Source organism: Hevea brasiliensis, chromosome 8 (assembly GCF_030052815.1).
Source record: "Hevea brasiliensis isolate MT/VB/25A 57/8 chromosome 8, ASM3005281v1, whole genome shotgun sequence".
NCBI classification, from domain to species: domain Eukaryota; kingdom Viridiplantae; phylum Streptophyta; class Magnoliopsida; order Malpighiales; family Euphorbiaceae; genus Hevea; species Hevea brasiliensis.
This window is the reverse complement of record NC_079500.1, coordinates 3,539,619-3,567,562: the sequence shown is the minus strand read 5'-3', so window position 1 is coordinate 3,567,562 and position 27,944 is coordinate 3,539,619. Positions and strand designations below refer to the sequence as shown.

At 28.9% G+C, this 27,944-nt stretch overlaps 3 protein-coding genes and 1 pseudogene across 5 annotated transcripts; 2 read left to right on the top strand and 2 right to left on the bottom strand.

The window, feature by feature from the left end:
* Positions 1 to 419: 419 nt before the first annotated feature.
* Positions 420 to 3,553, top strand: LOC110634257 (cytochrome b5 domain-containing protein RLF). 3 transcript variants are annotated; one of them, XM_021783200.2, is made up of 6 exons: positions 421 to 647; positions 1,106 to 1,222; positions 1,389 to 1,779; positions 2,391 to 2,525; positions 2,823 to 2,873; positions 3,225 to 3,553. In XM_021783200.2, the coding sequence occupies exons 2-6, from the start codon at positions 1,190 to 1,192 to the stop codon at positions 3,299 to 3,301; spliced, it is 687 nt and encodes a 228-aa protein (XP_021638892.2). In that variant the 5' UTR covers positions 421 to 647; positions 1,106 to 1,189; the 3' UTR covers positions 3,302 to 3,553. The 3 variants fall into 3 exon arrangements, with proteins under 3 accessions (XP_021638893.2, XP_021638892.2, XP_021638891.2); XM_021783199.2 differs by having other exon boundaries at positions 421 to 671; XM_021783201.2 differs by lacking the exon at positions 3,225 to 3,553 and having other exon boundaries at positions 420 to 671; positions 2,787 to 2,873.
* Positions 3,554 to 3,685: 132 nt separating this feature from the next.
* LOC110634255 (protein DUF642 L-GALACTONO-1,4-LACTONE-RESPONSIVE GENE 2) lies at positions 3,686 to 5,359 on the bottom strand. The gene is made up of 3 exons (XM_021783197.2): positions 5,048 to 5,359; positions 4,360 to 4,857; positions 3,686 to 4,257 (listed from the first exon to the last, which is right to left on the bottom strand). The coding sequence occupies exons 1-3, from the start codon at positions 5,124 to 5,126 to the stop codon at positions 3,737 to 3,739; spliced, it is 1,098 nt and encodes a 365-aa protein (XP_021638889.2). The 5' UTR covers positions 5,127 to 5,359; the 3' UTR covers positions 3,686 to 3,736.
* A 7,696-nt stretch (positions 5,360 to 13,055) lies between these two features.
* LOC110634300 (terpene synthase 10-like) lies at positions 13,056 to 18,246 on the top strand (annotated as a pseudogene).
* Positions 18,247 to 26,893: 8,647 nt separating this feature from the next.
* On the bottom strand, positions 26,894 to 27,641 carry LOC110647665 (uncharacterized). Its single transcript, XM_058152013.1, has 2 exons — positions 27,220 to 27,641; positions 26,894 to 27,104 (listed from the first exon to the last, which is right to left on the bottom strand). The coding sequence occupies exons 1-2, from the start codon at positions 27,563 to 27,565 to the stop codon at positions 27,100 to 27,102; spliced, it is 351 nt and encodes a 116-aa protein (XP_058007996.1). The 5' UTR covers positions 27,566 to 27,641; the 3' UTR covers positions 26,894 to 27,099.
* Between the last annotated feature and the right edge of the window lie 303 nt (positions 27,642 to 27,944).

The following is a 27,944-nucleotide window of genomic DNA, read 5'->3' as shown; positions in this document are numbered from 1 at the left end:
ATTAAGAAAATATAATTAAACTAATAAATTTTATTTATTGCATTTCTAATATATTATTCGTTTATATTATTTTATTAAAAATTAAATAAAATATGTTATTAGATTATTATTAAAATTAATAATTTTTTTGATATCATATTAAACAAAACATGTTAGGGAGTTAATAAATATTTCCACTATACCCTTTTATTTATATATATATTTTAAATTATCTAACACATTTAAAAAATTAAGAAATATTAACTTATTTTTTTAAATTTACTCTTTATTTTTATTAAATGTTATAATATAAAATAATTTAATTAATTATTAATATATTTTTATAAAAATAAAATTATTAAAAAAAATGAAAGTGACGAATAATTTGGAATGGATAAAAAAAGGAAATTAACTTTTGTTTTGATTGAGAGGGTATCTGGTTCCCTTAATTAATAATTATTTTATTTTTTCAACTACCCATGCGCCACCGCTGCGCGTAAGAGCGGCGCATGCCTCTTACGCAAAAACATAAAAGCGGTCCAAAGCGACGGCGAAGGCCCAATCCTCTTCACAAATCGACCTATTTTCAGTTTCAATCCGTCATTACCGAGCTCTTCGATTCAAGCTTATGATTCTCTCATCTCGCCTGCAACGCACAAAACCTGCAAGTACAGCTAAGCCCCAATCAACATGTAATAATTCATTTTCTTTTCTTTTCTTTAATTTTCCCCTCTTTTCGATGATTCTGCTCTGCGGCTTTGAATTAGCTCCTAATTGAATTCTGTAGATAATAGTATTGCAGAATTAGGTTGGTGATTGTATTGGCAATTTGTTTGGTTGCTGATAAAATTTGAGGGAAAATGAAAAGAAGATTAAAGTTTGCATTTATGTTTTTAATTGCTTTTCTAGCAGTGATAAATGATGTGACAAAAGCCATGAATTTGCAAGACTAGCAATGGGTATATATAGGAATAGAATTGGTCTATAGCTTGTTTCAGAAATTGCATTTTATTGAGTGGTATTTATGCTTTCTTGGCATGTTCTAATTCTTATAGTGGATTGTTTTCTTTTTTGGTAAGTGGTCTGCTTATGCTTATTGAATTTATATTTTGTTCATTGATTACAGCTGGTGGAACAGAAGAGTAGGTGATTGTTGTTTAAATAGAGAGGGAAGTTTGCTTGAGCTAATTTGAATTATATTTACTGTGGAATGGACAATGACGATGATTTCACCTTTTGCCAGGCAAGTTGAATGTTTACATTACCTAGAATGAAGCCAGAGTCCCCTAATCTTCTTGTGTTCAATTCGTTTTATCAATTGTGAACTTTGTTTTCATGAGATAGTGTCAATAGTGGATGCTTTGTGCATATTATCATATCTGCTGAAATTCAGGATTTGTCTTTATTAGGTTGGTGTTACTGCCCAAGATGGTGTTGAGGCGAAGAAGCTTGCTTCGGATATTGATGGTGTGGTTATAAAAGATGAGTCCTCAACTGGCACCAATGGAAGACAAAGTACTGGTATCACTTGGAAAGATAGCTTGCCAATTGATGCTTCTTCCAAGAAGGAGGAAACTGTTGGTTCTTTGTCTTTCAATGTTATTGATGGGGCATCTTTAAAAAAATCTAGTGATGTGTCCAGACAAGTAGCATCTTTAGATGTTGGAACTTCAGTTACAAATTCAAAAGGACAAAAACCTTCTGCCAGGAAGCCTGCCGCTCGAGCCAAGGTTCCCTTTGAAAAGGGGTATAGCCAAATGGATTGGCTTAAGCTCACTCGAACTCATCCTGATCTTGCTGGTACTTAGTTACAGTTTTCTTGATGATCTTTCATTATTGCTTTTAGGTTTTCTGCCTGCTTGCTTTGTTTTTCTGGATTTTGAACGTTTTAACTTATTTTTGCTTCCGATTCATGTATATTTATTTTACCACTATACTGTTAACATTTGTGATTGCTTCTATCTATTTGTTTCTGTGCATGGGCATGTGTGCACATGATGGTAAACGTCCCATTTTATTGCAACTATTAAGGGGAAAAAAATTAATAGATCACAATCCTGACTTTTGTGCTTTTACTCTAGTAAACTAACTAGAGATTTGCCAAGTATGTAGTTTGAAAGGTCACTTGTGTATGCTTACAACAGCATCTAATAGTGTCAGTGGGTATAATTATAGAATTACAAATAAAGTATGCACCTGAAGTTTTCTTTCCTGTTTGTTTTGTTTCAAAAGTTTTGTTGTGCTTTCTAATTTTTACGAGTACATGTAATCTTTTCCTACTTGACCCTTGTGTATGAATTATGTTTCAGTGCTTGACACTGTAAACCAGTAGATTATTGATATTAATTTCATCCGTGTGGCAAGTGGTACTATTCAATATTTGCTCCATGACTCTAAATTGTGTGTTCCAGGACTGAAGGGACAGTCTAATAAGAGGCTTATTTCTATGAATGAAGTTAAACAACATCAAAGTGAAGGTTCCATGTGGACTGTTCTAAAAGGCCATGTCTATAATTTGTCTCCATACATGAAGTTTCATCCTGGAGGTATGAATACAGTTTTATGCTGATACTTTTTTCCAGATATCTTATGTGTAGGGGGTTAATGGTCATTTCTGTCATGCATATGCATGCGTATGCTTTTGTATCTGGTCCTTGATGGGTTGCTTAATGGTGCATGGGCAAGTAAAGATGTGTTTCCTGCCGCCACTGAACTAGGAAAACATAGTTTAATCATGGAGGCATTGTTTATTCTAATTTCTACTGCCAGTATTGTTACAGTTGTCTCATGACATAAAATGTGTGCAGGTTTAGTGGTTTGATATGAGAAATTCCTGTTTTCAGGTGTTGATATGCTAATGAAGGCTGTGGGCAAAGATTGTACTTCTTTATTCAGTATCCTTTTCTGGATTTACCTTTGATGGTTGTTGTTTGGAGTATGGACTTTATAGTTGAGGCTGTTTATAAGATCCAATGTATGCTTATTTAGGTGGTGACTGGTGAGTTATCTTTTGTTCTATCATCAACTTAGCCATGGTGAAAACCATAATGCTTGATGAGTCGAGCATCAATGAATTACCACCTGCTTGTGTATTGTGTCTGAGCGTCCACACTCTTGAGATTTTGCCTCTTTATTTTCATTCAAAAGAGAACAAAAGAAGGAAAAAATTGTAGATTTTCTTTTTTCTCGTCATCTATAATTATTGAAATTCTCAGCATATGTTGCAATCCTTAGCTTCATGTCAGACAAATATCATGCTTGGGTGAACGCGGAATTTTTAATGGAGAAGTGTCTGGTGGGTACTTTGGATGAGAGCCAGTGAAGCCAATAAATTCATTGTTCACATTTTTCATACCAAGCAGACTGGCCTCCATCATTCACCTTTTTATCTTGTATAAGGTTTTCTCGGTGATATATTATTCTTTTTCTTTTCCCCTTGTTTTGAGTTGGGGGCCAATAACATCATTAGATCTGGCAATTGTCATTTCTTTATGTATTTACTTTGTCCAAGATATTATGGACACAGTTCAGTATTTCAAAATAAACTGATGTATGACATGAGAAATTGCCAATACATCTCTTTACTCTGTCCAAGAACTCTGGTTCTAGTTCTACCACGAAGGGAAAATCTTACGTCAAGGAAAAGACATGGTCTAGATGGATGCGATAGCAAAGCAAATGCCTTAACGGTCAAATTTACAAAATGTTTAGATAAAACGACCGTTCTAGAATTCCATTATATTTGATATTCCAATATCTAAGCAACAGGGAAAACCCTAACTTGATCAAGTACAGGGCCACAAAGGGATCCAAAGTCATCAATCCTAGTATGGTAGAATGAGCTATAGAATGTAATTCTTGTCCTGGCTGAAATGGCTTTGAACTTGAAGCTCAGAGTCTTGAACCTACCTTTTCCTTGGGACTCAAATGGAACCTTAAAGGTATTCTTAGCAGCAAATGCCTCGACCATCATTGATCCATGGCAGCCATTTTTTGCATCTCCTACAGTGAATGTGAGATTATAGACTTTGTTGGGGATTGTTCTGAGGATCTGCGCAACGGCACTTTCCCTCCCTGCAACAAGCTCAACTGCAGCAAGTCCAAAAGGAACATTGAAGTGCTTTGAATCAATGAACTTCACAGCTTTAAGTGATTCAATGATCCAACCGGGAAGTGGAGATGTGAGGTCTTCTTGTTTTGGAGGAAGGAGGACACCATTGGAAGAGTTGAGAAATCGATGAGGACCCTCTTCAAAGCCAGAATTCTTTACCAAGTTATCTACAAGATATCATCAACAAGATTAGAATTGAAGATGATACCATTGAAATCAGTATCTTCTTGACCAAAAACAGAACATAGGAATGATTTTTTATCAATTACCTCTCGTGGGTCTTGGAGGAAAGAGCTCCTTAATGGCAACAGCATCAATAAGTGGTCCACAAGCAGGGTCTTCTTGGACACCAGGATTATGAAATATTACCTTGGCAACATTTGATTTAGCTCTAAATCCCCAAGCATAAGTGTCACCACCATTACTGCTATAAAGTGTCTGCAAAGGCAGGTCCCCAAACAGAGGAGGCACAGAGACTCTCAAAAACTCATCTTGGGCACAAGTTCTTGATGCACCAAATGTGAGTGCATATAGAGAGCCTGGTTTTACTGGTGTTGTTTGAGAGATTGAGGCCTCATTGCCTAGCCTCACAGCATGAACACCATGAGCTACAGCAAAGTACATCCCACCAGGTTGTGGACCAGCAGAGATGTATTCCACTAAGCCATTGGTTACCCAGCCAGGTAGTGCATATTTTCCTTTAAGTACTGTCTTGTTAAGGTCACTAGGCTTTGGTTTCTGCTCAAAGTTGCCATTTTTAAGGAATCCTGAAGGAAAGTGAAGATCAGAAATTGTGGTCAAAGAGATTAGTTAAGCAAAAAGGATCAGCTTTTGCCTTAACAGAGGCAGAAGAAAACAAAATAACAAAAACCCAACACAAAAGGACAATTTTTAAGCTAAACACAACTATCTAGAGGCAAATGAGGCTTAATTTAACTTGAAAGATGTGAGCGTTACCTTCCATATACTTAGCAGCCAAAGCAGACCCATTGAAGAGCAAGAAGAAAGCAAGCAAAAGGGAAATCCCCATTGCCATTCTCAAAAAGAAATGAGCACAAGGTAGATGGAGAGAGAGCAAGAAATGCTTTAAATTTATGGTGAGAAAAGTGCGAAGAGTGTGAATAAATGAAGATGGGCTGTTTTGAAGATCAGTGAGCAAAACAGATAAAGCTTAGCAGAAATCACGTTCAACAGCAATTGCTCTTCTGATCCATTTGTCTCTTCCTTGTCCCTGTTTTCTCAAATCCACAACTTTTTTTTTTTTTCAATCTCCACAATTCATGGCAGTGGCACTTGTGTAATTTCATTACTCAACTCAAAAGTTGAAAATGCATGTAAAATATTTTTCTTTATTTTTTTTAAATTTAAAAACAAATTTAAAAAAGAAATTAGAAAAAAAAAATTTTGGTTGAGAATATTTCTTATTTCACATACATTTTAAATGGTAAAATGTTCAATTTAGTCCTTATATTTATTGAAAAATTTTAATTTAGTCAATTTTTAACTTTTTATCTAGTTTAACTCAAAATTTTGAACTATGTTCAATTCAGTCCAAAATTAAAATTTATGAATTAAATTTTTTATTTCTTGATTTAAATAAAAAATTAATAAATTTAATTTCTTAATTTTGAGACTAAATTTCTCAATTTCTTAATTTAAATCTAAAAATTAAAATGTTCAATTTCTTAATTTTCTTAACTTGAACTTAAATTAAAAATTTTAAATTAAATTAGATAAAAAATTAAAAATAATCTAAATTAAACTTCCTTAATAAATATAAGGGTGTAACTGAGTTTTAAATCATTTTAAATCTTTAACAACTATCTTAATAATTGACTAATAAAAAAGTAGATAAATGAATTAAGTCATTCATTAAATTAAATATTGTGAATTAATTAATTAATTTGATTTTCAAACAATAAAAACTTACTTAATAATTATAAAATAATTTTAGAAGAAAATAATTATTAAAAAAGAAAAAAAAACTCTCAAATGCCATAAGCAATGTTGATTCTTGACCATAATTTTCGATTTGAGTAAATTAATAAATATTTTAAAATTAGAATATATTTTTTATTTATGAATTTTTAAATCTTTATATAAATGAATAATGGGAAAAAATAAACTAATATGGTGCATAAAAGTTGAACGCAATTTCACTTTTAGCAAATATAAAAAATTAGAAACTTTAAAAAGGTCACTCTCCCTTTTTATAAAAAGAAAAAAATATATCGTTATATTATCTGAAATAATTTTTATAATTCGTCCACAAACTTTATTTTGTATTTTATTTTCGCCTCTTAATTTTAATTTTTAATAAAATAATTATTAAATTTTAATTTTATTTTATAAAAATCTTTCTAACTTACTATAACAGGTTTCAAAATTAATAAAAAAAATATTTTTTTTACTTTCTTTCCTCTTACACTTAAAAAATAGAGATCGTTTTAATTATTATTTAATTATTATAAAAATATTAAGTCTATTATAACGATATATTTTTTAAAAAGAATAAAAATTTATCTTTTATAAAAAGGTACTTAAAAGAGATTTTTTTTTAATATGAAAATTTGTTATCGTAGATTAGGTAAATTTTTTGTAAAATAAAATTAAAATTTAAAATTTTTGTTGAAATGATTTTCATTAAATTATTATTATTTTTTGAGTAGGTGATTAAATTAATTAATTTATCCTAGATATGTCAGATCTTGTCTTTTGATATAAATTATGTTAACCCCACCATTAATCCTTGTGGGCTCATTATAATTAAGGAATTTTGCTGTCACACTTTTGCTTTATTAACAAGGGAAGATATTTATATCTTATTCTTGTAGCATAAATTTATTTTTTCATTTAATTTAAATTAAAATTTGAAATAAAAATTTCATATATTAGAATTTAAATTAATAAATTTTAATTTAATAATAATGGAGTCATTTGTAAGATTGTAAAACTTTATTTTTAACCCTAATAAAAATTTATAATAAAATGTTAATTTTTAATATAAAATCTTATGGGTTTACTTATATGTTATTCATTTAGTTAAAATTTCAATTTAAATTTTATAATTTTTGAGATAATTTTTCATATTTTTAAACATTTTTATGACAAAAATTGTTAATTTTTGGACCAATAGTGACTTCCAAAACTTGGGGACCACTTGGTTGTGGAAAAGCAGACATCTTGTGACCTATTTCTTATATGATTTCACCTTAAGAAAATGATATTATGCCCTACATGCATGTGCACATTAGTGGAGCTAAGGGCCAGGTAATATTATGTAACCCACATGCACTTGCTGCTAAGAAAGGATCCCACACACTCCACCCCCACCCCACAATTCTTTTCTTTTAGCAGAAGTTAGAGTGAGTATGAATTTGAATTTTTAATATTATATTAATTTTTAATACTTTTAATTATATATTGTGAATAATAATTTCATTTTTAATATTAATTAACTCCTTAATATTTTTATTTTTTTTATGAAAACTAATATAATACAACATCACTTATATATATAGATTTCAGGTTGAGTTTCACTCTTTCAATCTCTTATTAAAAAGAAAATATATTCATGTGACAATGGGCCTACAGGTTGAGAACTTTTGTCGGTGGTTGGGATTTGCCTGATGAATGGGTGAAAAGAATGGACCCATAAACAATGGGACAATTTTGACTTCATGTCCAAGTACAATGTTCCCAGCTGTCCATCTCTCTCTCTCTCCTTCATCATCTTCTTTTATCCTTTAAATTATAAAATTTTTTGTTGAGGTTAAGCATGAACTCTGCCTTCAATTAGACCTGGCCATAGGGTGGCCACCATATTATTTAGGGTAGGAATTGGTGGTTTTGGTTTAAGATTCAGGATAAATTTTGACGATTATCCATAAACTTATCTAGTTGTAACATAAAACCCTATCAGCTTAAAAATGTAATATAAAATCTTATTAATTTTCAAATTTTGTACAGTAAAATCCCACTAATCTCCAATTACTAGTTTTTCTTTTTTCTCTCAAATTATGTGTAAATTGAATCATTTTTCTCTCTATAGATAAAATAATTTTTCATGTGTAAATAAAATAATTTTACACTTTGCATAAGAGAGGAGAGAGAAATATTGACAAGCGCTATGGGAAACTATTCACATCAGTTTATAACTGAAAAATCAGTAATTGAAAGTCAGAGAAATTTTACTGTGTAAAATTTAAAAGTTTAGAAGATTTTATGTTACATTTTAAAGTTAAAGGACTGTAGCATTACAACTATATAAGTTTAAAGATAATTGTTGAAATTTATCCTTAAGATTCAAGAAAATTGAAACTGGATCATAGGGTTTAAATTTAAATTTTAGTTAATTTTGATTCGATTTTAATTTAATTTAAATTTTAATTAAATTTAATGATTAATTTATATTTTTTAATTCTAATTTTGTCGCAAAATTAAATTGAATCAAATTAGCCTTTTCAAGGCTGATTTTAATCAATTTAAAGGTCTTGGATTACCTATACCAGCAAGTAACAACTGATGCACTCTCATTTCTCTTTCCAACTACATTTATTACTGAAAGCAGAGGTACCTTGATGAGAAGATTGCACGTCCTGTATGAAAAGGCTTAATTTCACTTGTTATCCTTCAACTTTGAGGTTTATTTTATTATTGTCCTTCAACTTCAATTTATATAATAAAATAGTCAAATTTCAATTTAATACCACTCAAAACTCTTTTGATTAGATTTTATTAGGTATATCAATTAGAAGTTGATTTGAACATGCCTTAAACACAATAAAAAATATTACCAACCGAAAAGAACAGTCTATCTTTTATCTCTCGTAAATGAAATCACTTATTTTTTAATTTTTTTTTTCTGATCACATGCATTTTTCAAGCGACAGAAAGAGAAATATATTTTTTTTATTATGTATAATGTTTCGATTAGCTTTTGGAAGTTTAGGTGGTATCATATTAAAATTTAAATATTTTTGTGATACAAATTAAAATTAAAAGATGATAACGAAAATAATCTCAAAATTAAAAGATAATGAATGAAATTAAGCGTAGGAAGATAACGAAATAATCTCAAAACTAAGTACACTGTAAATCCAATTATCTTACACCACAAAGTACAAAAAGTACAAGCTCATTTCTTACATGGATGGTGGTACAACACAGACAGGTTCTGCTGCAGAATGAAATTTCTTGAACAAGAAAACCTGATTCAACCTTGCTTGCTAATGTAATTCCAGCCACATTCACAGGAACTGTCCTTTGTTGTTTTCATGCTTGTAACCTCCTTCATTTCTCTTGCTACATCTCTTAAGCTGTAGATCATGGCTTGCTTGGAAGTTGGAACCTCCACATCAACAAGAATAAAGTACAACCATCAACAGGAAACATGAATTCTATTTCCCCACAGATGATATATAACTTCCACAAGCATAAATTCTGGTATCTGGATATACTCTTTCCAAAGATCTCAATTCTCAGACTAAAGATTATCCCTAATTGAGCAATTTGGAGGCTTAAGTGACTGCTGTAATTTCATGAATATCCCTCTTTCATTTTTAATTTGAATTGGAAAATAAAATAAAATTTCCCAACAAAAACTTTGTTGTATTTATTTTCAATTTTTAATTTAATACATACATCATCATAATAATTTGATTTATTTTTATTTTTCATCAAGTAATTCATATCACTCATTATAAATAAAAAATTGTATCTTATGATTTGAAATTGCAAAATGATTTTTAAATTCAGTTGATTCTAATTTAGATTTGAACTCGATATCTCAGGGTCCTAAAAATAATTATATTATGAATGAGTTAAAAGTTCGTTAATAAATAAATTTTTGTATAAAAAATATATTATTGGTAATTTTTTTTTTAATATAAAGCACATTTTACCCATACTGATAAATGTTTTTGGATTCTTTACTAGTTATTTTACATTTTCTAATTAGCGAGTCATACTAGAATCTGCATTATTGATAATAAAACCTAGAATTAAATGCAGAATTAATCGTATAATCTTATTTTGAAAAAAAAATTATTTGTAAAAAATGAATTCAATTAAATTTTCAAATAATCATACTTGATTTTTATTTTTTTTTAATAATTTTTTTTAAGTTGAAAATGTTTAAATTCTTTTGTTTTAAACATAAAAATTGATGAAAAGGAATTTATAAAATTTTAATTTTAAAAAAAGGAGATAGTGATAGATTAATATTATATATATTACTTATCTTTGAATTGTCTCCTTGGGATAAAGCTTATTAATGAAATCTATATTTATAATTTCTTCTCTAAGATTCTTAATATTAACACTATTTTGGGAAAATGGAGAGAGAAAATAGAAGAAGAGTTAGAAAAACTAAAGGGAAGACAGATGTACAGTAGATTCTCATAGAGATTTCTCATACCCACGTGAGTGAGAAATAATTGATTCTAACTGATTAACTGAACTGAATTAATTAAATTTGATATTTTTTTTATACAATTGATTTTTTCAGCTTGCAACGGTTGATTTAGAAACAAATCAAATTAACCGAACAAAACTGATTTAAGGGGTGTTTGGTTCATTTGTTGGGTGAAGCTGATAGCTGATAGACACCCAAACAGGTGAACTAGAGTGTTTGATAAGTTTTAAAAAATAAAGCTGATAGTTGATGGATAGCTGATATGGTATTCATCGGCTGCAGTTTATATCAGCTCTATTTTTAGAGCTGTTTCTTATCAGCTGATAGCTGATTTGATTTTATTTTTTATTTTGATCATATTATCTTTTTTTATTTAACTCGAAAATTAATATTATTAATATTTTTATATTTTTCATTTATAATTTTAACATTTTAATTAACACATTTCAACTTTATTAAAATATTTTTTATTAATAACATAAAATGTAAAATATTTATTTATATCTAAAAACTTAAAATTAATTATAAGTTTTTTCTTTATCAATAATAATAATTACTTTATTATTTTATTTATATTTTTTAAATTATTTAATTATTTTTTAAAAAATTTAATTATTTTCTTCTTTCAATAATAAAATAAATAATATAATATAATAGATTAATAATTATATTTTTATTTTAATAATATAATAAATGATATAATATATTAATTTGATAATTGTATTTTTAATTTAATAATAAAATAAATAATATAATATAATAAATTTATAATTTTATATTTATTTAAATAATAAAATAAATTATATAATAAATATCCTTGTCATTTCACACATCAACAATAACAGCTAAATATAGTTTTATCAAACACTTAACATAAATTAACTATCATCAGCTACCAGCTATCATCAACTATCAACTAATAATAACAGCTATCTGCGCTGTTTAACAGTTAAATCAAACAAGCCCTTGAATAAGTGCTAAAAACTGATTTCCTCTGGTAACGTTGCCAACTTTCGCACTGCCACCTGCGGCACTCCCTCCGGTAACATTACCAATACGGACTGTGTTGTCCTTGGCATCTCCTCTTTGACATTCCCACCCGGAGCCATTTTTTCGCTAAATTAGTATTGGAGCTGCTAGCTAGCAAATTTGCAAATTTTATTTAGTGTTAACTGAAGTGACTTAATTGGGTACAGTTTCTGCTTCACGATATTTCCATTCAGTCTCAAGAAATGGGGAAATTCACCGTACAAGGGTGAGGAAGAAACAAAAATTACTAAAATTGGGTGTGATGAAAAAAATTTACCTGATCAGGGTGAGAAAAGTTAAGAGCGTAAAAACGCTAGTATTAGTAGCGTTTTAATGTTCAAAACGCTATTAACAATAGCGTTCAAAAAAATCGTAAAAAACGGAAGCTATTCAAATTTTTTTTAAAAAAAAAAAAGCTGGACGCTACTATAAGTAGCGTCCAACTTTTGTTTAAATTTTTTTAATATTTTAAATAAAATATAAATATTATTTTAATAAATAATATTATAATAATTAATATTATATATTATAATATTTTTATTATAAAAAATTATTTTTTTTATTTAAAATTAAATTTTAATTAAATAAAAAATTAAAATATAAAATATTATTATAATAAAAAAATTAAAAAAATTAAATGAAAACCTGAACGCTACTATAAGTAACGTTCAGCTTCTTATTTAATTTTTTAATTATTTTATTTTTATATTTTAAATAAAAATATAAATATTATTTTAATAAATAATAGTATAATAATAAAAAATTTATAATTTAATTTAAATTTAATTTAATTTAAATTTTTTTTAATTAATTTTTTATTATTTAAAGGAAAGCTGAAAGCTGGACGCTTTCCTTTCAAACTTTTCATTCGGACGCTATAGTTAGCGTCTTGCACTCAGCCCATCCAACTCAGCACAACTCACCCCTTTTTGATAATTAATTTCAAACTCACCTGTTTTTGATAAAATTTTGTTTTTGATTACCTTTTTTGGTAATTAACCCCAAGAAATGCCTGCAGTGTGGTGTGATAACGTAGGAGCGATGACTTATCTATCAGCCAATCCCATCTTCCACTCATGCATGAAGCATATAGAAGTTGAATATCATTTTGTGCGAGACAAGGTTGCAAAGCCAGAGTTGAAAGTGCAGTACCTCTCCTCGCATGACCAGATAATTGATATCCTCACAAAACAAAACCATCGTACAAATGAGACACCATCATTTGCGTGAGAAGCTGACAATTCATCCTTCACCAGGTAGAATTGTGGGGGGCGTCATAAGGATTGTAAATCCTTAGCGCAACAGTTTGTAACACTTGTAGTAGTTGTACATTGTCTAGTCAGTGTTGTATGTTATCTAGGAGACCAACTGTGTTTATCTCACCAATTTAACCTATTATATATTGATACGTAATACATATGGCGCTGCAGCATGTTCACCATCACGCTAGATCTTTCGAGTTTGCACAAATATAAGGACATGAAGCTCTTGGAAAAGTAAGCACATTATCAAGATAGCACAATGGCCCTTCAATTATTTGCTTCATTTTCTAATAATTGCTCTTTCACTGAACTACCACCAACAACTCACATTCAGTTCAGATTACCCAAAACTGGCAAAATTTCTAGCCCTCGTGGATGCATGGTTTGTCCAAAACTTGACAAGAAAACTATTGTGAGAGGATCTGCAAATTACCAACCTTCCATTTGGGATTATGATTTTGTGCAGTCAGTGAAGAGTGAATTTGGGGTATATATATATCTATAGCCATTCCTTCTTCTTCTTCTTCTTCTTTTCTTTTCGTTTACATGCGAGATTACTGTTATTCAGGGAGAGGTATACACAAAACGAATCAATAAGCTGAAGGAAGAGGTGAGGGTGATGCTTAAGCAAGCTGTGAATCCTTTGGATCAGCTCCAACTAATTGATTCCTTGCAAAGGCTTGGATTAGCTTACCACTTTGAAGATGAAATAAAGAGAATCTTGATGAGCATTTACACCCATAATAGCTATAATAATACACAGATGAGGAAGAATTTGTATGCTACAGCTCTTGAATTTAGACTCCTAAGATAACTAGGATATAAAATACCCCAAGGTAAATAACTTCTCACTATCCTCTTAATTTTATTTTAATTAATTGTATTCGATATAATAAATCTAAATCTAATACAGTGTGAGAATAGACCAAGATAGGCTAATTGATTGTACTGACAATAAACCAACTTTCCAAGTATTTAAAATGGGTTAGTCTTTTAATAACTAATTATCATTCATTATTTAATGTGATTTAGAATAGACCAAGATGGGTTAATTGATTTTATTGACGAGAAACTATATAACTTTCCAAGTACCTAATACAGTTTAATAATGCGTTTTTTTTTTTAATTTTTTATAATAAGCAAACAAACTTTATTGAATGAAATGAAAAACAAGGGAAAGGGCTCCATATTTTGTAATATTCCTTTTGATCTGTGAATTTTTCTTCCCTAAAATTAATTTATTATAGATAAAAAAATATAAACATATAGATTACCTTGTACATTTTGTATATTTATGAATTAATCTAAACAAGAATTTTTCTTATATTTGGGAGAGGGAGAGAGAATAGTAATTGTGACACTTTTCATCCTTTCCCAAACACAACATTCGTAATCAAAATCAGTAATAATATTTTAACTTGAGAAAGTGAATTGCAGAGATCTTTAATAGTTTCCGAGATGAGATGGGAAACTTCAAAATGTGCCTATGTGAGGATTGGGAGGGAATGCTATCTTTGTATGAGGCACCATTCCTTTCAGAAGAAGGTGAAAGTATCTTAAAATTTGCAAGAGATTTTACAACCACTTCTCTAAACAAGTATGTTGAACAGAGCGAAGACCAAAATTTATCCATGATAATAAGTCATGCATTGGAGGATGCTAAGGTTGGAGGCCAGATGGTTTATAGATGTATACGAGAGAAAACAAGGAATGAATCCTCTTTTGCAAGAACTTGCTTGATTGGATTTCAATAATGTGCAAGCAACATATCAAGACGATCTAAAATACATGTCAAGGTATGTATAGTCTAGAAATGTTGTGATAGACTAAGTTTTCTTTAATTATCCGAAATGTATGAGGCTGCTCATGATATTGGTTTGTCTTGTTGCAAAAAAAAGGTGGCGGAAGAATACAGGTTTAGGAGAAAAGTTGGACTTTGCCAGAGATAGGATAATGGAGAACTTGTTATGGACCATTGGGGTGATGTTCGAGCCACAATTCAGCTATTGTAGGAGAATAAGCACAAAGACCAATGCACTAATAACAACAATCGATGATATCTGTGATGTATGGCACTTTGGATGAGCTTAATTTATTCACTGATGTTGTTCAAAGGTAAGTGGGTTCTATATATATATTTTATGAATAAATTAAGTTTGATTATTTATTCAATTATTCATTAATAAGGAAGCCAACAAATTATATCTATTAATTACAAAAATAAAAATTTAAGAGTGTAATAGATTAAAAATAAAAAAAAATAAAAAATATGAAAATAATAAAATATAAAAAATGCAATAGACTTTTCATTATCTAATTAGCTTAGGGATAAATTTATATAATTTTTTTAAATAAGGGATTGAGAGGGTAAGGACTGTAACGTCAGATTGCTAAAGAAGTGACATACTTTCAGCCACTAAATAAAGCCAAGCTAAACTTGTATATATATATATATATATATATATATATATATATATATAAACTACATATAGATATTCATATACATCTTATGAGATTATATATTTTACAAGCAAATACTCTTTTTACATTCTAAAATTTTAAATTAAATTTATTTAACCTTGAACAAAAGACATAATAAGTGAAGTTGTAAATAATAATAATAATAATAATAAGTGAAATTCATGGGTAATTTTTATAGTCTGTCTTTAAACTTTACCCTAATTTCACTTTCATCTCTTAACTTTAATTTATTATTTAAAAATCTTTGAACTTTATTTTTGTTTTACAAGAATACTTCTAACCTATTATAGCATATTTCTAAGTTAAAAAAAAAAGAATTATCTTTTACTTCTTTTCCTCTAACACTAAAAAAACATATAAGCCGTTTCAACCATCATTTAAACTTAATATAAAAATATTAATGTCATCACAATGATCTGCTTCCTAAACAGGTGGAAGATTTATCCTTAATTAAAAAGTATTGAAATTGTATTTATAAATGTTATATTGTAGTTTAGAGTAAACTTTTAATGTAAAAACTTGCTATTACTTGAGTTAAAAAAAGTTTAAAGATTTTTTAATAGTAAATTAAAATTAAACAATAAAAATAAAATATGAAATAAAATTCAATTACGGACAATAAAATTTACCCTGAAATTCACTCCAATGGGTATCAAAAATATTAAATAGGGTGGTAAGACTACATCAAATCGTTTTGAACAAAGAGAAGAAAATTGATTTCACGTCAAATCTTTCTATGAGATTTAGGTTACAAAAATATTAAATATGGTGATAAGACTACATCAAATCATTTCGAACAAATTAAAACAAGTAATAACTGATTTCACATCAAATCTTTCTATGAGATTAAGGTTACAAAAGCTGATAGTAATTGATAAAGTTTAACGGTTGATGAAAATTTCAAACTGTTTATTGCAGTTATTGATATATATAAAAAAAAATTAAGAGTGCAATAGAAAAAAAAAAGATTAGGGGCATATTAAAATAAAATATCATGAATGTAATTATAACTTTTCTTATTAATCAGAGAAATTTATGTAATAAGCCTTTATTTAATTAATTAATTTATATAATAAGAAATGAGATTCGCGAGTCTCTTAAATATATATTTATTATTATAGTTAAATGATTGGAAACGCCCACATTCTCTCTCAATATCATAATCATATGATTTCTTAATTAATTCATAATTTAATATATATTTATCGAAAACATTTAGAATTTTCATTTATTTTTATTACAATAAAATTAAATAAGTAGGATAAATAAACAATTTAATTTAAAATATATACAAAATGTATAATTTATTGTATGGTTTGATTCTATTTATTTTAATAATAAAACAATTATTCACAACAACCTTGTAAGTATTCAAACCAAATCAAACTATATTGTTTTGATTTAATTTAATTTTTTGAATAGAAAAATGAATATATCGTAATTAGCAATAATTAACATGCATAATTTTTATATTGTGATTTCAGATGGGATGTTAATGCAATAGAGCAGCTTCCAGACTACATGAAGATATGTTTCCTTTGTCGCCATTACTCAATAAATAAAATAGCTTTTGATATCCTTAAGGAACAAGGATTTCACATCATCCCCTACTTGAAGAAAGCAGTAAGTATTCTGAAATATTCATGCCATCAATTTGTCTCTGATCACTAATTTCGTGATTATTTATTAATAGCAATTCTCAACATAATGGATTTTTCTTGCCTAAACCTAATTTACCATAAACTTAAGATAAAAGATGCATGATGGGGCTATCTATTAGGTCCATGATAAATCAGGTCTGGTTAAGAATTTCCCAATTCGATCAGGTGTAAATGAGTTGAATTGGGTAGTTAGGATTATTTCAGATTGTGAGTGTTTTAGATAAATTCCAATATTAAATCATTTTGAGTTGTGAATTAATTTAGTTTATCCATCTAATTACTATAAAAAAGAGATTTCGAGTTAAATTTAGGTTAATTTGTAGTTTACAAGTCATTTCAGATAAAACATTAATTTCTTTAAATTATTCATTTAATTTTGAGATGAAAATTTGAATTGATTGAGTCAATTCAAACGAGTTATTTTAAATCAAATTATTTAGTTGATCATTCGAGTTCAGATTGAAACAAATTACTGATTATTTTAAATTTGATAAGTAGTCAAAATTTGCAACCTTTAAATATTGTGATCAAATATTACTTTGCATTGCAAGAAATTCAAATCCTGATAGTTTTCTCATTCTTGAAAATTTTGAAAGTATAAAAGAAATTGTATTAATAGTAGTTCATCTAATTGCATTGTTATCCCATTTTAAAATTTTCAGTAGGCCAGGTGGAGGCCAAGTGGCACCACAGTAGATATACGCCAAGTTTACAAGAATATATCGACAACGCATGGATATCTATATCAGCTCCTGTGATTCTAGTCCATGCTTATTTTCTTGTAAAATCTCCAATCACAAATGATGCCTTGACATGCTTGGAAGAGTATTGCAATATAATTCAAAGCTCATCCATGATTCTTAGACTTGCAGATGATCTTGGAACATCATCAGTATGCACTCCTTCCTCTTTGTCCTCTTTCTTTTGAAATATGTCTCACTGTTGATTAGTGTTAAAATTATCTTTTCTTGTTGATTATTATTCATTCAGGATGAATTAAAGAGAGGAGATGTTCCAAAATCAATTCAATGTTACATGCATGAAACTGGAGCTTCAGAAGCAAAAGCTCGTGATCACATTCGATTTTTAATTGGCGAAACATGGAAGAAAATGAATAAAGAAAGGGTTGCAGATTCTCCATTCTCAGAAACTTTTATTGGAGTAGCAATTAGCCTGGCTAGAATGGCACAATGGATGTATCAGTATGGAGATGGGCTTGGGATTGAGAACCGCGAGACTAAGGACAGAGTTCTGTCTTTGCTTGTTCAACCAATTCCCTTTATGCAGATTTCTTCTCCCTATCTGTAACCATTTAAGTGATCCAAATCTAGATATATAATAGATGGAGATTCTAGTTTGGCCTCTAAAAACAGCAACATGGGTGATAAGAACAATTTAATTAAATTTTCTTCACTTTTAAAAATTCATTCTGATAAAGTAATGTCTTAAATTTGAGTTTCAATCATACTCAATTATATATATAAAGAAAATTCAATGAGTAAGGAGAACATAATTTCAAATCTCATTATTTATCCACTTTGAAATTTATTATTTTTATGAAATCAATTTTTATTATATAATTCACTAATTATTCCTTTGTTTATTAAAGGATCAATAAAAAAAAAAAGCAACATAGGTGAGATAGTAGAGGACCAAAAAGCTGTGTATCACTCAAAATGCATATATTAGAAAATGTGGTTGCAAAAAGGTTTATTTTTTAGAGCTTAAAATCTTAGGGTCTGTTTGATATTATTGTTAAAATTGCTATTTGTTTCTCAACACTTAACAATAAAAAATATTTTTATGACCAAGAATAATTAAGTTATTTTTAAAGAAAAATGACTTTCTTCTTGTAAAAGGAAAAATCATTTTATATTTTCTAAACTTTGATAATCTTATTAAAATATGAAAATATTTATGCATGTATGATATAAGTATATACCATTAATTTAATATTACAAATAAATAATAAAAAATATTTTCATAAAAAAAATATATTTTTAGAAAATATTTTTTATAAAAAAATTTTCATTTATATGTTATTTTCTGCTAAATAAATGAAGCTTAAATATATTACTTAAAGAGGATTGAAAAATATTTAAAATTAAGTTAGATAAATTTAATCATAATAACACTAAAATAATAATTTTTTTAAAATTATTTTTTTAATAACATCTACAATATATATATATATATATATTTTAGCTCTTTAACCACAATACCAGACAAGCACTTAATCTCCCTCCCACAATTCAAAAAAATGTATGGATAGGTTGGCATATATATCTAGGCCAGGCCCTGTACTTGAAAGGCCTGGTCACTGCAAGCCATGCTATTCCCTTCATAAACCAATGCTCAAAACTTCATAAGAAACATTGATGGATGACAATGAAACTAATACATTCCACAATTATTGCAATCAAAATAATCCTAAAGTTACATGAATTGTTAGTTTAGCATAATATTGTGCCTTATGGAATTACAAAATCATTCTTATTCTTTATTTCAATTTTAGAGGCGACTTTAATAATATAAAAATATATAATCTACTTTTCTTAAAAATGGAATGGCAATTAATGGAGTAATCTTAAACTTTAAAATAATGTGAATTTAAATTATTCACAAAATCAAAGATCAAACCTTACGACTTAATTCAAAATCAATCATTTTGAGTGATCCCACCAATTAGAATTTCAACCTGAGAATTAAAAAAAAAAATAATTAACATTCCTGACAAATTAATGTTTTAATTTGAGATGCTGTGTAATTTGTAAATGACATGAAATAATTTTTATATAGGACATAATGGAAACTCGAATTATTTTACCACTCAAAATAATGTAACTTGCAGCTCGAGATAACTTGAATCTAATCAGACCGATTTAGTTAATATTCGGTTCAAAAGATAGAGAAAACCAATCTCAATCGAGTCAATAGAGCTTTAATTGGTTCAGAAGATAAGAGAAAACCAATCTCAATCGAGTCAATAGAGCTTTTATTGGTTCAGAAGATAAGAGAAAACCAATCTCAATCAAGTCAATAGAGCTTTAATTCGATTCCGATCATGAATTAGACCAATTCGATTTTGAACCCAATCCAAATTCTAGTGAAATCCGCCTAAATTTATATCTTTATTGAAAATTTCGGTATGAAAATAAACCAAAGTTGATTATATATCAATCACATAGGGCTGCAAACAGTGTTGCCGGCCTCTTGTTTAACTCAGATTAATATATATTACGGTTTCTTGGCTCATCATTGGTGTTGTCTCTTCTTGTTTGAGCTCCTACTATAAATAGAGTGACTGAGGGAAATTTCTCTTCAGAAAGAGAGTTGCTCTCGATATATATCATAAAAGCCATAGAAGCAAGAGAAAAGATAAAAAGAAATCGAGGAAGATATGGCTAAGGCTAGCACCAAAACAACCATGTTTTTCTACTTGGTTGTCATGCTCTCTTTTCTTCTTATTGCCTCCATTGCTGAAAGCCGTTCGTTGCTTGGCAGTAAGATTCCATTTGATATCTTTTCTTGCTCTAGCAACTGCATTATTTATATATGTATGACCTGAATCACTACATCATGTGGTGAATTTATACAATTTTTCATGAGTTTGTTTCACTTTCTGTGTTTAATTTAATTTACTCATTTTAATTTAAACTTTCCATATGTTATGATGTGGTTTTAAACTTTGAATTTATTTTTGTGGGTCCAAATTATATTGTATATTTTGCTTATTTCTGCAAATTGAGAGAGTTTGGATCAACCTACTAAAATTAGAGAGAGTTTTGAGAGTTATTATCTTATTCTTTTTTATTACAGTATAATTTTCTTCTATATTTTATCCGTGAATATAGAATGTGTTTTTCATTTTCTTCATTTCTTTTTACTGTATGCTATTGTACTGTGTGTCTTAAATTCAGGTGCAAATTATAACTCTATATTTTATTCATTCATATACTGTAATTATTGCAATATTGACTTGCTAAGTGTTTATTTTGATCATATGAGCAGTAGGATTGACAGGGCAGACAGCAGCCCCAGAATGTGACTCGGTGTATGGAGTGATCAATGGAGACACTTGTTTTTCTGTGACACAGATGTTCAACTTGACTACTGCCTTCTTTGATTCCATTAATCCCAATCTCAACTGTGACAAGCTCTTTGTTGGTCAATGGCTTTGTGTTGATGGCTCAGCAAGTTAATTAGTCTGCTGAAGCATTATAATTAGTCACAAAAGGATATGCTTGTTGATGATCAATAAGGAGATTATAAACCTAATCTCCATGTTGTTTTCCCTCTTTGTTATTTTCTGGCTTTTGATCTTGATAAATTTCAAGTTGTACGAAGTACCCTTTCCTCAATCAATAGTTGAATTTGCTTCTCTACTTCAATGGTAGTTGAGGATTTGATCAAGCATATGAACAAGGAAAACCTCGCAGATATTTCTCATTATAGGCATTATCTTCATAAATTCCATTGGCTGATACATTACTATACAAATGGAAAGATGGATAACATTTACAAACAAATGATTTGTGAAATGAATTCCAAATGATCATGAAGAACTCGAAAGATTATCATTCTATATAAGAAAATTAAAAAAAAAAAGAATTTAATAGAAAAAGTTAACTTACAAGAGTCCTAGTGACCGTATATCAAAAACACTGGTCTTCACAAAGTCGTAAGACCATATAAGGGGGCTGATGACTGCCCACTGCCGGAAGGTTAAGGAAGTTGGTGACCTAATGACAAGGGAAGCCAGTGGCCAAAGCCTCGGTGAATGGCGACCGTAATTATAGCGGTTCTAAAGTAGTGAAATTCCTTGTCAGGTAAATTCCAACCAGCACAAAAGGCGTAACGATTTGGGCACTATCTTAGAGAGAGGCTCGGGAAAACATGTCTACGTAATAAATTAAAAGGGATGACAATTAAGAATTTTCAAATTGCACGACAAAGCATAATAAATTACCTTTGGATATAGTAGTCGAAGACATATGAGAAGTTGCTGAATATGATACCTGTTGTTCTCTTTGCTGAACTTCAGTAGTACATTTCTGCAACTGGGAAATTCTCTCTTTCAGGCAAATCATGAGTTAATTTATCTTCTGTAGAATCTGTTGATTTTTCCAGAGATGATGCTTCCTGAAATGCATCACTGAATATGTTGTGGAACTGAGTCTGCGTAAATTGATTTTTAGATCCACTTATTAAATACATGGGTCTCAGTTATTTGTATCTTGAACTAACTAATATATGGTGAATCAAGTTTTAAAAGTTGTTAAAAATGGAAATGCAATATTAATAAAATGATTTTGAAAAAAATGTCATGGAATTTACATGTTATTATTTTCTTGATGAATTTACATGGAATGTGAATAATAGCTAAGAGGTATATATATCTGTTGGTTTATAAATTGTATTTAAATTTTTTCAAAGTCATTAATAATATTAAAATTTTAAGCGAGAGGCAAGACTACACTTGTGTATATTAGACAAAAAAAACTTTTTTTTTTTGAATAAGATGAATAATTTATTAAAATATAACTATAGTTAGAAAACTAGCTATAGGAACTAGAATCATGAGCCAAGAAACATATTGCACTAGAACACCATGATCCAGACATATTACTTACTATCATAAATAATAAAATTTGTTGATATTTTAATATAATAATATTGGATCTTTCTGCTTGAAGATGATATCACAAAATATATAAATCTTCTAAGTAGTTATTGGTCCATTGTTTGATTTGGATGAAAAAATAAACTCTTTGAATCTTTCATATCTAGACTATTTTTCAGGAACTTGATGCATATAATATACACAGATATGTTCTAGCCAATATACATTAATACAATGGAGGAACAGACCACGCTACCAGAATAGATCTGAGAACAAATTTTCAATATCCGTTCCAAAAGGGAATAAATCTTAGAGTTATTGAAAAAAACACGGAAAAATAAAAACGCAAATACAAGAAAAGTAAAGAAGAAGAAAAAAATCTAAAGGAGGGAGGGAGAAGTTGTCGCCAATAAGAAATAACCAACTCATACTTGGCTTGAAGTTAAGAGAGTTTCTATAAAAAAAGAATTTTAGAGAGAGGTGTTTAAATTATAACAATTTCTTTCTTTTCCAAAAATTTATTTTCCACAGTTTAATATGGCATGTTTTCTTAGGCTAATTGAAGTTAAGGTTAGTTATAAGGAAATATCACTCGCAATTGGGTTTGGTTAATTGTTTTTCAATTAAAATACATATCTCAGGTTGGTTTATTGCTTAGTGAGACTTTTTCATTGACGAAATATGATATTTGAATTTAATAATTATTAAGTTTTTTAATTAATTAAAATTATAAGTATTATGTTTGGTTGAAAGGGAAAAAAAATTCTTATTTTAGAGTTGTTTTCGAATTTCTTATAAAAAAATATTATTTAATATCAATTTCACATAAATTTTCAACCATATTTTATTTATTTATTTATGAATCTAACTATCATTTACTAGATTAAACTTTTATTTTAGTGCCTATTTCGCATTGAAGTTTGAGGATAAAATTATTATTTTTTAATTATTTTAAATACTGATAAAACATAATTTTATTATTTTAATATTTTTATAATTAAAACTTATAAAATTTAATTTTAAATTATTGTTCAATACTCTTTAATTAATATAATTAAAAAAATATATTTTTTCCAATAAGAGCTCAAACACCAATGTCAAGATGCTTTACAATCACAAATACCTTTCCACATTAATTACCAAATGAGATTAATTTGGATTTCTAATCTTCTAAAGGGATGCAATTTCATATTGGAAGTTGTAATTTTTATACAATAGTCTATCAACTTTATTTGAATTCATTTAATTTAAAATAACCATAAGTTGTTTTACTTTGTATAGATTTCAAAATAATCTGAATCATGACGATAAATAAAATTGAGGTGTCAATTCCATGACTAAATGAGTCGATTCAAAGTTAATTCGTTTGACTTGCTCTATTAAAATGAATTTTGTCTAAAATTAAATTAGTAAAATTAGTATTTTATTTTAAAATAATCCATAATTTAAAAATTATATAATTAAATTAACAAACTCGAACAAATATATAGATAGATAGACATGTATATTTGTGCAAGAGCCTTGTATTTGAAGGCTGGTCATTGCAGGCCAAGCTCAATACTTCTTAAACCAGTGCTGCAGGGATAAAAAGGTATTCAGAAAATGGATTTGTGTTATTTTTGTGACTTGAAATTTGAATATGTTTTTTTTATGCATCCGAATTGTGACCCGACCCGAAAGTTTAGCATTGCGACTCGATTTGGGATAAAAAGTAAGATCTGTGATGGTAGCAGAGGACACGGGCTGATAGGCCCGGGCCCGAAGCTCACTATTGATCTCCTTAGGAGTGCAGATCAATTATAAATATTGTAATATTCTACCATTTACTATAGAGTTGTGAGATATTCGGAAAATATACTGGGGTTAGGGTTTAAGAGCTCTGATTGATTGTATCTTGCTATTTTCATCATAGTGGAACTTTTTCTCTTGTCTTGCTTGTGGAAGTTTAACCACGTTAAATCCTATGTTATTCTTCTTCTCTTTTCAATACTATGTGATTGTGCGATTTGTGTTTATGCCTTAGATTTACGTGTATGCCTTAGATTTGCATGCTTATTATAACAAATTGAGTCTAACTCATTCTAAAAGTTAGTCGAAGGAAAGAAGAGTGTCCAAGGTTTTATAAGGGACACATTATCTATATCTGAAATCAATATAGAATATTAACATACCCCGTCCAAAAAAATTGGAGCATGAAACACTATATGAGGGGCTCAACATTAGTTTGGTTGGGAAGATTTTGATACCATCTTAATAAAAATGATCGAGCTTAACTAACCTCTCAAAAACTAGCTTAAGGGGGAGTAGTGCTTAAGGTTTTATAAAAAGTAATTACTCAGGTCGCAAATCAATTTGAGATATTAACATAGGGATTTTAGATATGAGGATCCAATAATTTGTTCTCGTGAAATCCGCCTGAAATCTTTATTGAAAATTTCGTATGAAAATAAACCAAAGTTGATTATATATCAATCATATAGGGCTGCAAACAGTTTAGCCGGCCTCTTGTTTAACTGAGATTAATATATATTATAGTTTCTTGGCTCATCATTGTTGTTGTCTCTTCTTGTTTGAGTTTCTACTATAAATAGAGTGTCTAAGGGACATTTCTCTTCAGAAAGAGAGTTGCTCTCGATATATATCATAAAAGTCATAGAAGCAAGAGAAAAGATAAATAGAAATCAAGGAAGATATGGCTAAGGCAAGCACCAAAACAGCAATGTTTATCAACTTGGTTGTCATCCTCTCTTTTCTCCTCATTGCCTCCATTGCTGAAAGCCGATCATTGCTTGGCAGTAAGATTCCCTTCGATATCTTTCCCTGCTTGAGTAACTGCATTATTTATGTATGCATGACCTCCTAAGTTTAATGAATCACTACATGTTGCAGTGAGTTCATAGAATTTTTCTTGAGTTTGTTTTACTTTCTATATTTAATTTATTTGGTTATTGTTAATTAAACTTAATTTCTATATGTTATAATGTGATATGAAATTTTCAATACACTTTCATGGGTTTAAATTATGATCTGACTAGAAAAGCCTGCAGTGATTCAAATAAAATATTTGTGATGTTTGAGGGCATGAGTCAATATGGATCAATATAAATATTGTTTACATTTTTTATAAGCAATATTGTATATTCTATTTGTGGGGTAAACCTATTGGAATTAGAGTTTGTAAGAAATTATTATGTACTCTAAGTGCATGTGCATCATTACTCATACTTATGTAGGTCTCACCATCCATAATTCATAGAAAAACTGAATTTATGTGAGCAACAAATTTATTCACTATTTTTTAATGCACTAAGTGCATCTTAAAATTTGCCAAGTTTCGGAGAGTTTTGAATGAATGTAACTTGTTCTTTTTCATAGTAGTAAAATTTTCTTTCGTGTTTTATCCGCATATGACTTTATAATCAAATCACAAAAAATTTTGTATCTTCATTTTCTTCTTTTTATGACGTGTTTCTGTAATTATGTGTTTCTTAATTTCATGTGCCTATTATAACAGTATATTTTATCCATTCATTTACTGTAATTATTGCAATATGACTCGCTACCGTAATTGTATTTGTTGATCGTATGAGCAGTAGGATTGACAGGAAAGACAGCAACACCAGAGTGTGACTCAGTGTATGGAGTGATCAGTGGAGACACTTGTTTTTCTGTTACACAGATGTTCAACTTGACTACTGCCTTCTTTGATTCCATTAATCCCAATCTCAACTGCGACAAGCTCTTTGTTGGTCAATGGCTTTGTGTTGATGGCTCAGCAAGTTAATTAGTCTGTTGAAGAATTATAATTAGTCACAAAGCGATATGCTTGACGATGATCAATAAGGAGATTATAAACCTAATCTCCATGTTGTTTTCCCTCTTTATTATTATCTGGCTTTTGATCTTGATAAATTTCATGTTGTTTCATGCACCCTTTTCTTCCATCAATAATTGAATTTGCCTCTCTACTTCAATGGTAGTTGAGGATTAATCAAATATAAGCTCTTTATTAAAATATATCCAAGTTACAAGTAATTATTATATATTATGTTAAATTAAATTTATTCATTCAATTGACAAAATTAAATTAGATTGATATAATTTTGTAATTATTCATAAAAAAATATCTACAAAATAAGTCATATACATAACATATCAAATTTATCTGTTTTAAAGTGGCATATTATGATCAAAACATATATTAAATTTATTTAAAATTAATTTTTAATTGTCTTTAACTGATTTAAAATAGTGATTTTTTCGATAAAATATTCTTATTTCAGTAGACATAGTCTAGATAAAAATTTTAAAGTAATTATTGAGAAAGAAACGTATGAAACATTGATAGATGACATTGAAACTAATAAATTCCAAAATTATTACAATTAAAATCCTCCTAAAGTTACATAAATTGATAGTTTGGCATAATAATATGCCTTATGGAAGCACAAAATCATTCTCATTCTTTGTTTAAAATTCATAACAATCAAATCCATATGTCTAGCCCGCCAATTGATCATGAAGAACTCGAAAGATTATCATTCTGAAACCCCTACAATGAATATTGAAAAAAAAAAAGAAATTAATAAAGAAAGTTAACAAAATAAATTAAAATAATTAAGAATCTTCAAATTGCACATCAAAACATGATAAATTACCTTTGGATACAGTAGTTGAAGACATATGAGAAGTTGCTGAATATGATACCTGTTCTTCTCTTTGCTCAACTTCAGCAGTAAGTTTCACCTGGGAAGTTGTTTCTCCTTCAGGCGATTCATGAGCTAATTTAACTTCTGCAGACTCTGTCGATTTTATCAGAGCTGATGCTTCCTGAAATGCTTCACTGAATATGTTCTGGAAATTAGTCTTAAAGTCTTCATGTAATTCACTTTTGAATTTAGTTTGACAAGGTCCAGACAATTTCTGGAACGAAGCATTTTCTTGTAGTCGCCGAAGCTCTTGTTGCAACATCCGTTTCAACTCGTACTCGAACTGACGACTCATAGTTACCGATTCATATTTACAGTCCAGGCCAGAAGGAACAGTTCCATTCTCATGTTTCTCAGGAATTCCATCCTAATCAAACAACAAAAATGCATCACAAGAAAATAACAATCATACATATATGTATATGTGTGTATATATATATGTGTGTGTGTGTGTGTGTGTGTGTGTGTATTCCATTTTTCAGAGCGAAGATGAAGAGTGCGTTTACCGTGTCTGTAGAATCTTTAGGGAATACCCATCGGTAAATTTTAAGGTATCTCTTAAGGCTAATAACAATGCGACATTTGGGTGTTGTGGAATGTCCACAAGGACGACAGCAAAGAGAATTGCCCGATTGGTTTTGGTCTCCTTTTGGATCATCCAATCGAAGGGAGAA